Source organism: Theileria equi, chromosome 1 (assembly GCF_000342415.1).
Source record: "Theileria equi strain WA chromosome 1, complete sequence".
NCBI classification, from domain to species: domain Eukaryota; phylum Apicomplexa; class Aconoidasida; order Piroplasmida; family Theileriidae; genus Theileria; species Theileria equi.
Genome location: NC_021366.1, coordinates 454580 through 469307, shown reverse-complemented (window position 1 = coordinate 469307; position 14728 = coordinate 454580). Strand labels below are relative to the sequence as shown.

Below are 14728 nucleotides of genomic sequence, written 5' to 3'. Positions count from 1 at the left end.
CTCGGATCAAAAATCAAATCCATCTAAATTTTCTGCAGAGGTGTGTCTACTACTGGTATATTTGCAGCTAACGAGGATCCTATAGGCTGAGAATATATGATTACCACAGGATCTATACTATTCGATATGTGACATTTGTATATATGGTCTTTGTTCTTGAGCAGACCTTTAGATCTGCAAATTCAACGGTGGAGTCGTCACCCCAGGTAGGTTGCGTGTCACAAATCTCAGCCTCCCCGTAGTGATTTGGATATAAATGCAGTGATAAGGGCTGGTTAGTCGCATAACTTACATTCTTGTTTTTTGCCTTGTGTTTGTGTAATATTAGAATAATCTGTACCCGCTTGGCGTAGACACCCGGTGTTTCTTCGATTTCATTCGTGATCTATATGATTATTAAGGCTCTATTCACTTTTATCTTATGAAATTTTAACTTTAAAAACTCGTGATTTATTGCCTAGTTTAATTACTGTTGGTCTATCATAAATATTAAACAACATGAAACGTTGTTGCATCGAAATCTTCCATTTTCAAATGTTGATTATCATCATTCATTTCTGAACAAACCCCTCTCATAACAACTGTTACATCAGTTGTTTGTGGAGGTATCGGTCCGACTGTCACAAGGCAACTACAAATATTTTTCAACTCATCGCTCACTTGAAATTTTTAATTAATTGTATTTTAAGATTTTAATATCAGAGATTTTATAGAAATTTTAACTATACCCCTTATTTTTGAATCTGGAACAGAATGGGAAAATGTAAATTTAGCGACACAATTTACGACACAGTGTCTGTGGAAGAAGGTCACAATGCACCTACCCAGTCTAAAGTCTATGGATTAAGCAGAACGCTGTTCTTTCTTGTGGCAATATACACAATGTTGACAATATCGCGTTTCATGTGGGCATTTCCACCGTTTTATGATATGCTATTAAGCTCAGGTGCTTTTGCATGGCTGTGTGAAGGGACAACTGCTCCCGTAATAATTGAAGGAGTGAAACAACCATTCTTATGTTTGGCTCAAGACGAAGCTATAAGCAGGATATATAGTCTAATTACTGGTTCTGTGCTTATATCGTCGATTTTTGCTGGAGCGTTCAATCTAATACTGGGTGCTAAAAAGTGTGGGATGATTGGTTCCGCGTTAATATTTTGTGGCACAATACTGATGGGAGTTTCTAATGAAAATTTTAGAGCACATCACGCTGCTGCCGTATTATTGGGTTTAGGAATGGATGCAGTCTCATTCCCATGCTTTAATTCGACATTGTTATTTCCAGGTCATGAATTATTTGTAACATCTATTTTGGCTTCGGGTATTTCGGTAGGTATGGCCTTACCTTTGCTCATGAAATTGTTATTTGAAAAATTTACATTAAGTTTTGCTACACTCATGATTTGGTATGCCTTTTTGGCTCCTGGACTTTGTTTTATCCTTTACACCCTTTTTTATCCCCCAAATAGATTTTATAAGCAGCATGAATTGGATACTGCTCTCCAATATATTTTATCAAACGCAGAGGACAGTCCTAAGGTAGGCGTGGAAGATGACGTAGCACATTCTCCCCTTGAAAATGAATCAAAAGATTCAGATGACCACTCCATTAAAATGCGAATCTTATCTGCATTTGGAATTTCCAACCAAAATTATGATCTACTCTGTAAATCACTTCTGTCAATGCACTTTTTGTTGATTACTGTGGTGTTTATTTGTGTCATGCTTACATCGGTGTTTTATATGAGCGCCAGCAGCCAACTTCTTAGTAACCATCACAGGAATGTCTTGGCAATTGGAATGCCACTGGCATTTATACCATGTGTAGTACTTTCACCGTTGTTGGATAGACTTGGTTCAATGTTTGTGCTCTGGTTTGAGGTCATTTTCGAATTTTTTATGATCCTATTCCTGTGGGTGAATAGCAATGTTGCGAGATTTATTTCAATCGCTTGTTACTCATTCTACGCTTCTTATCTAAATGGCCAACTTTGGGTATTTTCGGTCGAAACATTCGATCCATCAATACACACGTTCATGCTAGGTCTTCTGAGCTTTGTGGGTGGTATTTCAGCATTAATTGCGCCTTACGCATATGGGTTATTTATAGAAGGATCAGATTCTGGGATTGCAAATGGTATACCGTTATTCCTTGGCATTGTTGTTATTCAAATTATAGTTTTGGGATTTTTACATGTTGTAAAGCACAAGAAAAATAAGATATTTTAATTTGTACATTTGTCGTGGTGTCTATTATATATAATTTATAAAATGAGCTTTGTTTTACCGGTTGAACAGGTAAGGGAACAGATTTTGGAGAAAATAAGAAAACATCAAGTGACTGTGATATCTGGAGAGACAGGTAGCGGTAAATCTACGATTATACCCAGAATTGTGTATGAAAAATATCTAAATGAACGTGGAAATGTAGTTATTACACAGCCTAGGAGAGTGGCTGCAATATCTCTCTGTAAATATGTATCGCAACTTATGAACACAAAGGTAGGAGACGTTGTAGGATTCAAAGTGAGATTTTTCAATAAAACAAGTCAAAACACTAGGATTAAATTCGTTACAGATGGTATCCTAATAAGAGAAGCTATAGAAGATCCACTTTTCACGAGCTATTCCGTCCTTATCATAGACGAAGTACATGAACGCTCCATACGCTCGGATGTGTTACTTGGTATCATCAAGCTGTGCCTGGAAAAACGAGAGGATTTAAAGGTCATAGTAATGTCGGCTACACTTGAATGCAACAACTTCCAAGATTTCTTTCCAAACTCTGGTTATATCCATGTGCCTGGTAGACAATATCCCGTTGATATCTTTTACATGCCAAAAGCTTATGAAGACTATATAGAGGTATGAAGCCATTGTTCATACAGTGTATTATTAGGCTGCAATGATTGCAGTACTGCAAATCAATTTGACCAGCAATAACGGCGATGTACTGGTATTCCTTCCAGGACAAGATGATATTGAGGTACTTGAAAAACTCTTGAAAGAAAAGTGTGATATATTGGACAAATCACTCAAAGATTATTCAAAGAATAACAAAGTGGAAAATGCTGAAACCTTGCGAAAACGAGCAAATATAAAAATAGGAGAAATGACATACGACATGAACAAGTGGAAAGACTTAAACATTCTTCCACTATATGCTGCATTGTCAATAGACAAACAATCTTTAGTATTCAATGAGACCCCTAAAAAATGTAGAAAGGTCGTGTTGGCCACGAATATCGCAGAAACATCACTAACTATACCGGGGATACGCTATGTAGTAGACACTGGTCTGGCCAAAGAGAGGAAGTTTCTCACAAAAAGCAACTTTGAAGCACTGACAATTAATGTAATTTCAAAGGCTTCAGCAAAACAGCGTGCAGGAAGAGCTGGGAGAGAGGGGCCAGGTATGTTACACATGAACAACGTACAGTCCTGCAGGGAAAATATATCGCTTATATACATTTGATTCGTTTAATAAGATGAAAGAGTTCTCCACTCCCGAAATTCAATCTGTAGACATTTCTAATGTGTATCTGGAGCTGAAGGTATGTTTATCTATATCATAACCTTCATTCTCAGATGATTGGGATTAAAAACCCAATTGAATTTCCATTTGTGGACCCTCCTTCTAAAAACTCCTTCCTATCTGCGGCCATGAGTTTATATAGACTAGGTGCAATAACTTCAAATGGAGTTTTAACAGACACAGGGTATTCAAACACCATATATACGCATATACTTTAAACAGGAAATTAATGGGAAAAATACCTCTATTACCTATTCACTCTAAGCTATTGTTAACATCCATCGAGTTCGAATGTGTTTCGGAAATTTTGACCATAGTATCAATGTTGTCAACCGAAATCACCTTTTTTGAAAATGGTACACTATCTTTAATAATAAAGCATTCAACAGAAAAATACAATCCTGGAGCATCTAAGATGAGAAGGAGTATAAGCCATATCCATGGAGACCATCTGACTCTACTCAATTTTTACAATTTATGGGACAATGTTTGTTAACTGGGATTAAATAAAACTATTCAGGCGCCCTCAAAAGATAATATATGCGGGCAATTTGGATTCAATAATAATGCATTTCTCAGAGCGAGTGATATCAGAAAGCAACTAGCTTCCGTTATGATGTCTAATCCCATAAATCTTGTGAATATTACAAAATGTAAAGACTCAACACAATGGGACAATGTCAGAATGTGTATCGCAAAATCAATGTGGATGAATTCTGCAAAACTTTCGGTTGATTCCAAATCGTACACTACTATGGTAAGAAATATACAATATTCACATTCCAAACAGGTCAACAATCAAACCGTTCACATTCATCCATCTTCTGTTTTATTTAATCGGCAACCGCTTCCTGGGTATGTAAATAACATCTGTTATCCTTATTAACAGATTTATCGTTTATAACGAGTGTACCAGTACAAAAAAGGTTTATATTCACAATGCTATTGAAATTTCCAACGAATGGTTGATAACATATCTACCAAAATGGTTTAAACGTAATGAATAACTATGCCTTGTTTTTAATAATTTCAATGTGTATTACTTGCACTTTATTTTAGAACATTGGAAACTTATACTTTTGGACATGAGTATTTTAGCTTACGTAGCTCAGAATGCGAATAGACGAATTCTATACTCTATTACATTTATATGATTAAAGAATCTTTTTAGACCTATAGAGTCTCCTCTCATCTTTTGTGATGTTATCACTGATTAAATCACAAATACAAAATCCACAGTATACTCAATGATTGGATAATTTTTCTGTCCATACATTGCAACCTTATGATCAAATTAAACTTGTACTGTTTTCATTATTTTTTAAAATTTGTGTTACAAAAGACAATACAAGTACCATCATGTTTCGCAACCTGTTTAAAACAATGACCATAGAAAACACCTTATAACAACATATTATGATTATGATTTTCAAAGTTTTTTACCATCAATACACCATAATATTTTGTGAAATTAACTAGAATAAGACTTAGTTATAAGGGGTCTATTGTCCCATTTTTGAGATGCTAGGTTAATGACGAGATTAATTCCTCATTTGCTATCACAATATTATATGTGGTAATACTAAGATGGATGATTTTAATGACATGTTACTCTTTTTTTAATCCAAAGAAAGTTCACTGTTAAAAAAATTACCACAAATATATTACTAATCAAGTGTTCTTCAGATAGACATTTCCAGAGATAGTTAAGAAATTATTTACCAATAAAAATCGTCTACATAATGCCAGAAATATTAGGATAATTTTGCAGCTTTTGGTCTTCATATATATACCACTAAAAGTAAAAATTAATACACTACATGTTAGCATAGCAAATATTTACACTTTCGGATTTTAGCATTCTACACAAAACCAATACATGTTTACGGTTTAGGAATTCTCTATGAATAAGTAATCATTTGTTAATGTAATACAATATTTTAGGTTCATCTAAAGATCTTGGATGAGATTAATGGTGATAATAGATATGCTAAATATCATAGTGATTGTCCGGTAATATCCCATTAAGAAGGATTAATGGACAAGAATGTCTCCAAAGTTCGGGTAATCCAGAGGTGTTAATAAGGAATAATGTGATTGACTTGGAAATTCGATGTTAATCGCTATGAAACAAATATCCATGAAGTTAATATATCTCACGAGTTCTTTATTATGATTTATTACTTGAACTACTTTTCGTAGACTTATAATATTTGATAATGGAGTCGCTACTATCATTTTAGAGATAATTTCTTAGGAAATACTACTATTCACACACATTACAGGGAGTAAAACTCCCGCTAGATAACTATTAAATGATACAATTAGGAAACCATCAACGTCAATATATCTGGATCGGGAGAACTTGGTCTCAGAATCCTAGTTAGTGAGATAAATTCTCTCCAGAAACTTATTCTTGCACAACCAGAATGTGATAATTTCTATTTAAGTTATAGATTACCCCTTATTCTCCCTTTTCAGGATATTGCAGATATAATCAGTTAGAATGGGTTACTAATTAATCTGCCCTAGGTGTAGGTGTTGGTTTATATGTGCGTTATTAGTTCCTACCCTTCTTGACTCCTACGGATTTTCCGTAGGTTTTGGGGGCCTTCAGACCTTCTAGAAGCAGCGGTTCTCCGACGTTTTATTATATTCCTAATCCTTATTACTTTGTCGCGAGAGAATTCGAGCTCGTTTTCCACTTCCTCCTCTTCAAGAGGTTCTTCCTCTTACTGAGGATTCCAGCAAGTCTCCCAAAGATGTCTTCCAGCTTTTCTTCTGGAGCTCTTTCTTCAAGGATTACTATAAGCGCCATTATTTTATTACCACCTTGCCTTTCAGAAGGCTTGTTTATCCCCCGTCTACACTGGGTAGTTTTACAAGTCGCCACCTGTTTATATAAGAAGTTTTTTTGATTAAATTCAGGTCCACATTGCAATTCGTCCAGGGTTAACGCTAACCTTACGTCAGCTAGATCATAATAAAGTCTTCTAGTGCCAAATATGTCATTGTTGAACTCTTCGTCGTCAGTTTGGAATGATGCACGGTAGGTTGTACCAGTTTGTTTAACGATTAGTTTGGGTCCTATTCTTCCATTATCATCATGTTTTTGTTGCTTTTTAAGAGGCAATATGTTTCCCTGTTTACTCTCTGTATAATCGCAAGATCGTACCCATTTAAAAAAGATTTTTTGATTAGATTCAGGTAGGCATTGCCGTTATCTCTATCGGCATGGACTTCCGATGCTTATTCATCGTAGTTAAAGAGCCTAAATGGTAAGTTTTAGAGAATATATCTCTAAAATAAGAAATATCTAACAATCGATATTTTTCACCAAAAGATTTCGACTCTGGGAGAACAATGCAGGGACACTTGTAAACCGGGAGGATTTTGATACAAAACGCGCAGAAATGGTATATGGTAACACAAAATATCCAGAGAATAATAAGAGCGATGATAAGTGGAATGAGATTACTGAAGAAACTTTTAATCTTAGACTAGCCTCTTTAAGCAACAACTCGCGTTTACAGTTGCTAAAGGACAGATTTGTGGATATGTCTGAAAATTCGGATGTATTTGAGAGAAAGACTTCTTATACCTCGGAAGAAATAAATATGCTTTATCTGAACCAGTGGTTACTAAGTAGTGTACCTCATTGGGTACTAGAACAGTTCAGGACCTTTTATCCAGAGAAGAAGGGTTGGTTCTCTAGGTAGTTTTAATGGAACGCTTTAAAAATTGCAAAAATAATGCAGATTAATATTTGTAAACTCTTATTGAGTCTGTTGGTTGTGCCAACATAACTAGTTTTAAAATACTCTACACACTAGACAAGTTATAGCTTCTACATTGCATTATGGCCTAAAGCCTTAACTAATTCAAGCACATCCGTTGAACTCTACATCTTTAAGAAAGAGACTAGGCTGACAAGCATCAACCTTAGGGTTGAGGAATTAAGGAAGATGATCCACTATCTTACATTATGAAGCTTCTATGCACATCTTTACAGTACTCTATATGGTCATAACAGCAAGTAAGGTTTATGCTAACCAGGGTTATCACCCACTTGGAGTGTAGGTAGCGTCTAATTATCTAGAATATGAGCAGTGTATATATCAGTCAACTTTCTTCCAAAAACACACAAGTACTCTTTTATAATAATTTTAGTATCGTAATGCTATCTTTCCGGGTTAAATCGGAGATTTTTAGGGGAACTGTGCCATAGCGTTCTGATATCTACATTTTACATTTCTATCTTATTTTCCGAGTATAATTATGGATTTTTACTGGATATAGATTAAGCAACATGACGCTTGTTAAGGAGAAAGATTCTAATCGCAAGTGTGTACTTGTTTTACATTTTGTTACAATATTCTGTAGGAAAAAGACCATATCCTGGGATGAAACTTGTATACGAGAGCAGGATAAAGAGCGTGGTACTAGAATGAAAATCACGGAGGTGTCTACACCCTTTAATTACGCTTCGTGGGTAAGATTGCGCTAGTTTCACATCCAGTATTTGGAACAATCTCCATAATTTCAACATTTCGCGAGATAACATGGACTTGTAGGACTTGGGATCGGAGGACGAGGATTCTGGTAACCCGAATCTCAAGATCGATCACGTTCGTTTCGGCCTATACACATTTCTTGTATTTTTAAGGTTCCATACATTGAATCTATAGGAACATATGACAGAAGAGGTGACTAGTAGGTTGAAAAAGATTCAGGAAGAGCACGAACGCAAGAGAATGTTCCAGGAATATCGCAAAAAGCATTATGATGAATTTAAAATAGCAAAGGCTCTAAAGTTTGTTTTGCTCTTTGCACAATGACTTGTCGCTAGACATTTGATCACAATTACTTTAGGGAGGATGGAACGCTTACGGAGGGAGATGACATTCTATAACTCTTTTCCTAGATGCACTTTAAAAACTAACTATTTAAAATGTATAAAATTCATTTGAACGTGTTGTTGGTTGTGCTCCCTCCGCTGGCTTTTACACATCGCCCTCGGTGTGGGTAGAGCCCTTTGATTTTTTATGTATATTAGGATTTTTGAACACATTCGTCACTACCCCGCTTTTATCATCAGATGATATATTTTTGAAAATGTGTGAATTGTTTTGAATTGGAGATATTTCCTGCGGACTAGGACTTTTATATAAAAATGGGTGACATGGTTGTAATTTGTAGGTCATCTGATGGATTACCATTAGTAGAGGTATGGGATGAAGGATACGCGAATGCATCCCTAAATGAAAAGATATCCAAAAATGATTTACAAACTATAAAGATGAATGCTCGTATAATATGTCGTAAATTACCAGTCAACGAGTCGAAATGTTCAATATTAGAGGCAAATATGTCATATCATTATATCATAGAAGATGGTATTTGCTACATGAGTATAACTCAATCGAGCTTCCCAAAGAAGCAGGTTTTTGTTTTTTTGGCAGAATTATGCCAGGCCTTTACAACAGAAATTAAAAAACAACCGGGTGTAAGCTCTCAAAGCATCTCAGCATATATCGCTAATGTCGAGAAACCTTACTATTTCATGGCTTTTGGTTAGTTTTCGTGCTTTGATTTGCTTGCATATTGTCATAGTCCAATCTATACATACACATTTCTTCATCTAAACTTCTAGATCGGACGATATACAAATTAAGGAGTACTCTCAGCGATCCAAAGTCGAACAAGTCTCTCAATATGATAAATAGCAGTTTGACAGAAGTTACAAACATCATGAAGAAGAATATAGACGAGATTTTAAATCGGGGAGAGAATCTGGAAGGTTTGTTTCTCATTTACACATGTAGCCTTTTAGACATTGGACGCATGGCGGATGGGTTAAGAACTCAGACCCAAAAGTTCAAGCTTTCGTCAAGAAAGTTGAATAGGGATTACCTGTTACGAAAGTACTCTTCAATATCGGTTGGAATCTTTTTCATTTTTGTACTCCTTTATGTCTACTTCAAGCGTGGAGCACTAACCAAATAATTTATAGTATAGAATGTATACTCGATATAACATACTTTATACTCAATACTTTATAATGTGGTCGCATCCGTATCGCTGGTGTGGACGTTGCAACCACACAACAAAAATCTTTCATATTTCTTACTCTATTGTATGATAAAGACTATTGTGGTATTTATTAGAGTAATAAGTTTAACACAAAGACCAAAGGAGGTTTTGTACAGACACATTTGCTAGCCAATGTACTATTATTAGACCTTCACCAAAGAGTTTGTTTAAAGTGAGCGCCATAACATTTTTATAGTGGCAAAGATGAACGTGGCTGTAGACGAATTTGGGAAGCCCTTTGTTATTCTCCGTGAACAGGAAAAGAAGCGGTTGACCGGGTTGGATGCGCACAAATCGAATATATTAGCAGCTCGTGCCGTTGCTGACACTCTAAAGACCTCTCTTGGCCCAAAAGGAATGGATAAAATTATTGTTGGCCCTGATGGTCAAGTAACTATAACAAACGACGGAGCTACAGTACTACAGAAGATGGAGGTATGTGTACATTTCTTCTTTAATTCATGACAAACAGATTGAACACCAATGTGCAAAGTTGCTTGTGGATTTATCAAAGAGTCAAGACGAGGAAGTTGGTGATGGTACCACTGGTGTAGTTATTTTAGCGGGTGCCTTACTGGACAAGGCGCTCAAATTTCTAGACAGGGGCTTACATCCTTTGCATATTGCCGATGGGTTTGAGCAAGCATGCTCTATTGCCATTTCAAAACTAAACGAAATATCTCAGGAAGGTGATATATACAAGGACGATTTCAAGTTGTTGTAAGTTTACAACTGCCTCTTTCATCCATAATATAGGAAACAAGCTGCATACACATCTCTTGGATCGAAAGTTGTTTCTAGCTGTCAGGATCACTTGGCTCAAATTGCTGTGGATGCGGTAATGGCTGTGGTTGACAGAGAGAGAAAAGATGTAAATCTCGAGTTGATAAAGGTACTCGCTTTATATTACAATCATTTTTTTCAGATGGAGAGTAAGACCGGTGGAAGATTGGAGGAAACATCTCTCATTCATGGTATCGTATTAAATAAAGACTTAAGTCACTCACAAATGAGAAAAACTACACATGATGCAAAAATTGCCATTTTAACTTGTCCGTTTGAGCCTCCCAAGCCAAAGACAAAGAATAAAATCGAGATAAGAGATGTGGAGAGTTTTAAGAAACTCCAAGAATGTGAACAGAAATATTTTAGAGACATGGTAGACACAGTTGAAAAGTCTGGAGCTAATTTTGTAAGTATGGTTTAATTTAATTACAATTTCCTAGGTAATATGCCAATGGGGGTTTGATGATGAAGCAAATCATTTGTTAATGCAAAGAGGAATTCCAGCGGTTCGTTGGGTTGGGGGTGTCGAGATGGAGTTGATTGCTATTGCAACTGGTGGTAAAATTGTTGGAAGATTTGAGGATCTGACGTCAGACAAACTTGGCCACGCAAAGGTTGTCAAGGAGATCGCCACTGGCACTGATCATTCTGAAATCGTTCTTATCGAAGGTTGCGCGAACACAAAGGCTGTTACCGTTTTGGTAAGAGGAGGCAACCAAATGTCAGTAGCTGAGACGGAGCGCTGTATCCACGATGCAATTTGTTGTGTAAGGAATTTGGTCCGGGATAGCCGAGTGTTGGCAGGGGGTGGCGCTCCTGAGATTGCTGCCTCAATTGCTGTTGAGGAGGCATCATTTAAATTTAACACATTGGAACAGTATGCTATTAAGGGTTTTGCGGAAGCGCTCCTGTCATTGCCCCTGGCATTGGCAGATAATTCTGGTTTGAATTCGTTTGAGTTTGTAACAAAGGCTAGAGCAAGGCAGATTAAAGAGAATAATTCCAGCATAGGTATAGATTGTGTAAATTTGGTAATTGATGATTTATCCAATACTGGAATTTTCGAGTCCCTTCATTCTAAAATTCAGCAAATATCACTAGCTACCCAGGTTGTGAAGATGATTTTAAAAATTGATGACGTTATTGCTCCAAGCGAATTTAATTAACTTGTACAAACTGTATACTTTGCAGCACTAATCTATAAAAGATTCAGTCAGAACTGGTACAACCCAGCTATCTTCTACACATTGGATAACTTTCCGTTCATAGAGGGGTCTATTTCCCGTGTATATTTCTGCAGCCTCTGTATTGGCAGGCGACATAGGATTCGGGTCATTGAGTAGAGACTGTAGAGTTAATGAAAGTTGAAACGTGTCTAGTTTATGATAGATGGTAGAATCTAACCTGAATTGACATGAGAACAGATGCGATATCGTACATAGGAGTCCATTGATTTTGTAAAATGTCAAGACATATTTTACCATCACCGTAAACTGAACAAGTTTATTACTTTTGATATAAACTTACTGTTAGGATGAAACATTTTAGACAGGAATCGAACGCTTGGTGGTTTTGTAGGATAATCTTCGGAGAATTTAATTATAAGATGAAAAGTACCACACTCCCAAATACTTCCTTCAGAGCCATTGATGATTGCATGGCAGTACATCATATTGTCTGAAAACGGTAACGCTCTGGTGCCTTTTGGAGGATCTCGAGTTATTCTAGCAACATCCTGTATAATACGCCGCCTAGCGAATGTAGACATTTTATTGTCCAAATATCTTGAATTTAAATATTTATTCTTACATTATTAAAAATTGATTTTTTCATTTTTGGTCCCTCGTAGCGTGACGACAGTAGGTATATTGGGATTGTTATAAATACCAGAAGGTTTATATCGGCAATTTACACATTATAGATATTAACTCTTCTTTTAAATAATCACCAGCCTAATATATCACATTTGTATTGATAGAATATGGCGTTATTGGTCCAATCTATTAATTTCTATGGGTCTTTCATATTTTGTCACTAGATTGTTCCTATTAACAACTTTATTCACCTCATACGTTTGTAATGATAATAGAAGCAATTTAATGTACAACTTTTGTACTGGATACATCAGTCGTTATGGAGTTTTACGCAACAGTATTTTTTCAGGCGGTATAAATTTTGCTCGTAATAGGCTAAACAATTTATTTCTGGGAAGTAGATATAACGTTACTGAGCCAATATCTACTTACACATCTCCAATAAGGTACTTTCCCTCATTTTTCATACAGACATACACAGTAATGTTAGTGTTCATGGGCATGATACTGAGAAAAACTCAGATACAACTACTATCACTGACGATTATAATTCCATAGATATGGGTTCTAGCTTTGGAACTAATGGTTTGAACTTATCAGTTGGGATGCAAGCGACAAGTAAGGATAGACCAGATGAGGGTGTTGAAGGTGAACATAACTATGCATTTGCAAGGATTCCTTACGATGGAACAAAAATGCTGATAAGCTTAAACTGGAAAAACAATAAAATAAATTTGACGAGAGAGAAATCAGAGGAAATTAGAATTACAATTGCTCGTTTGAAAAGAACATTGGCAAAAATAACTGATAGGAGCAGAGGTGTGAAGAGGAAGGCGAAATCAGTAGCAGAATCGACTAGTACAAATGATTTTTCGATATCCTTTCTCACGAATGTTTTTAAAACATTTGACGAAAACACAACATGTGAAGATACGATTAAGGGTTCCTCATTTATATCCATAAATGACACTCTTTTGCAACTCTTTACCAATATAACACAACTGAAAAGGGTTGAAATAGCGGATTTCACAATGTTGGGTTGCCCCGTGCCTATTATTGTGAAAGATGAGGATGATAATATCGTGGAAAATATAACTGTAGAGTGGATAGACTCTAATGGGAAAGTCTTTGGAACTGGCTTGATATATACGCCAACTCAATCTATACTTGGATTTAAAATTAAGGCTAGGGTAATAAACAGGAATATGAAATATAATATATTGGAATCAGATTATACTGAAATTGTGGCACCACCATCATGCCGATGGCAAATTAGTAGAATCCAACAATTCAATGCTACATTCAAAGAAAAAGTGAATGGATTACTTCAATCAGATACTGATGATCTTAGAGTCATGTCATTTAACATTTTATCGCCAACATATATCTCATCTTCTGATGCTATCTCCAGATTTTTTCCGTATTGTCCTCTAGAATATCTTGATTATAACTATCGAACGCAATTAATACTTCGCGAAATACTTAACCTTTCGCCAAAAATATTATGTACCCAAGAATGCTCCTCTAGAGTGTATAGAGAGTATCTTAAACCCTCTTTATCAAACAACTATGATTCTTGGCTCACACTTAAAACGGGTAATTCAGATGAAGGCTGCGCTACATTTATTCATAAGGACTTTTTGTTTAATTTGGAACATCTGGATCTTTCATTTAAGGAAGTTATAAAATCTGACGAATACAAGTTTATACGTGATAATGTTGCACAGAATTGGCTGTTATTTGATGATCGTTATTTTGATAGGTACCACACAATATACCAGTTTGGATGTTTTAGAAAACGGAATGATGATTCTAAGTTTGTATTTTTAGCAAACACGCACTTATATTTCCATCCAATGGGAAGACATATTAGATTACTTCAGGCTTATGTTCTCCTTAGGGAAATGGAAAAGTTTAAAAAGAAAATGAGTTTGAAATATAGTTTTGATATTGAAAAGGATTCGTTCACCTTAATTTGCGGTGATTTCAATTCTTTCCCTGGTGAAACTGTATACAAATTTATGACTAATGGGTTCATCCCATACAATCATCAGGATTGGAAATTTGGTTCGTTTTATTTACACCTTTTATCTAAACATTCTTTAGGTGAAATATTTGGATATGACAGAACCAATCTTTCGGTAGCAGAGAGCTACAGGAAACCTAGCGAGGACTATACAAAGGATTTGGATATAGAATCTATAAGAAATTCACACGAGTATTTATTTGTAGAAGACTACCAGGGTTATTCAGAGGCATACATTGGTAGAGAATTATTATTTACAAATTTTGTCCAGACATTTAAAGGAACGTTGGATTATATTTATCACTCCAAAAACATCAAGGTTAGCATACTTTCAACTGCAGTTTATATGTTGTTTTTAGGTAAAGAGAGTTCTGCCAGGAATAACATCTGAGGAAGCACAAGAACATACTGGACTACCTTCCAAGTTATATCCATCAGATCACTTGTCAATAGCGGCAGACTTTTAATTGTTTT

General features: G+C 35.8%; 8 protein-coding genes across 8 annotated transcripts, besides 3 other annotated features; 6 read left to right on the top strand and 2 right to left on the bottom strand.

Moving 5' to 3' along the window:
- Positions 1-663: 663 nt before the first annotated feature.
- Positions 664-699: a sequence feature (AT_rich).
- Positions 700-753: 54 nt separating this feature from the next.
- BEWA_020000 (hypothetical protein) lies at positions 754-2229 on the top strand (the record flags this gene model as incomplete). Its single annotated transcript, XM_004828763.1, has 1 exon — positions 754-2229. The coding sequence occupies one exon, from the start codon at positions 754-756 to the stop codon at positions 2227-2229; it is 1476 nt and encodes a 491-aa protein (XP_004828820.1).
- Positions 2230-2251: 22 nt separating this feature from the next.
- Positions 2252-2273: a sequence feature (AT_rich).
- BEWA_019990 (Helicase associated domain HA2 containing protein) lies at positions 2272-4542 on the top strand (the record flags this gene model as incomplete). Its single annotated transcript, XM_004828762.1, has 8 exons — positions 2272-2865; positions 2900-3413; positions 3448-3554; positions 3589-3719; positions 3758-3891; positions 3925-4022; positions 4056-4390; positions 4425-4542. 8 exons carry the CDS (start codon positions 2272-2274, stop codon positions 4540-4542), a joined length of 2031 nt encoding a protein of 676 aa, XP_004828819.1.
- A 1592-nt stretch (positions 4543-6134) lies between these two features.
- BEWA_019980 (hypothetical protein) lies at positions 6135-6714 on the bottom strand (the record flags this gene model as incomplete). The annotated part of the gene is made up of 2 exons (XM_004828761.1): positions 6135-6688; positions 6711-6714. 2 exons carry the CDS (start codon positions 6712-6714, stop codon positions 6204-6206), a joined length of 489 nt encoding a protein of 162 aa, XP_004828818.1. The 3' UTR covers positions 6135-6203.
- A 1130-nt stretch (positions 6715-7844) lies between these two features.
- Positions 7845-8447, top strand: BEWA_019970 (hypothetical protein; the record flags this gene model as incomplete). The annotated part of the gene is made up of 5 exons (XM_004828760.1): positions 7845-7879; positions 7919-8027; positions 8110-8163; positions 8224-8348; positions 8408-8447. The coding sequence occupies 5 exons, from the start codon at positions 7845-7847 to the stop codon at positions 8445-8447; spliced, it is 363 nt and encodes a 120-aa protein (XP_004828817.1).
- Positions 8448-8580: 133 nt separating this feature from the next.
- On the top strand, positions 8581-9561 carry BEWA_019960 (vesicle transport protein, putative). The gene is made up of 3 exons (XM_004828759.1): positions 8581-9108; positions 9189-9335; positions 9369-9561. The coding sequence occupies exons 1-3, from the start codon at positions 8709-8711 to the stop codon at positions 9539-9541; spliced, it is 720 nt and encodes a 239-aa protein (XP_004828816.1). The 5' UTR covers positions 8581-8708; the 3' UTR covers positions 9542-9561.
- A 271-nt stretch (positions 9562-9832) lies between these two features.
- Positions 9833-11580, top strand: BEWA_019950 (chaperonin containing t-complex protein 1, epsilon subunit, putative; the record flags this gene model as incomplete). Its single annotated transcript, XM_004828758.1, has 5 exons — positions 9833-10063; positions 10101-10348; positions 10385-10520; positions 10554-10820; positions 10855-11580. 5 exons carry the CDS (start codon positions 9833-9835, stop codon positions 11578-11580), a joined length of 1608 nt encoding a protein of 535 aa, XP_004828815.1.
- Positions 11581-11607: 27 nt separating this feature from the next.
- Positions 11608-12182, bottom strand: BEWA_019940 (ubiquitin-conjugating enzyme E2, putative; the record flags this gene model as incomplete). Its single annotated transcript, XM_004828757.1, has 3 exons — positions 11608-11760; positions 11819-11907; positions 11942-12182. 3 exons carry the CDS (start codon positions 12180-12182, stop codon positions 11608-11610), a joined length of 483 nt encoding a protein of 160 aa, XP_004828814.1.
- Positions 12183-12202: 20 nt separating this feature from the next.
- Positions 12203-12244: a sequence feature (AT_rich).
- Positions 12245-12788: 544 nt separating this feature from the next.
- Positions 12789-14721, top strand: BEWA_019930 (endonuclease/exonuclease/phosphatase family member protein; the record flags this gene model as incomplete). The annotated part of the gene is made up of 2 exons (XM_004828756.1): positions 12789-14573; positions 14614-14721. The coding sequence occupies 2 exons, from the start codon at positions 12789-12791 to the stop codon at positions 14719-14721; spliced, it is 1893 nt and encodes a 630-aa protein (XP_004828813.1).
- Between the last annotated feature and the right edge of the window lie 7 nt (positions 14722-14728).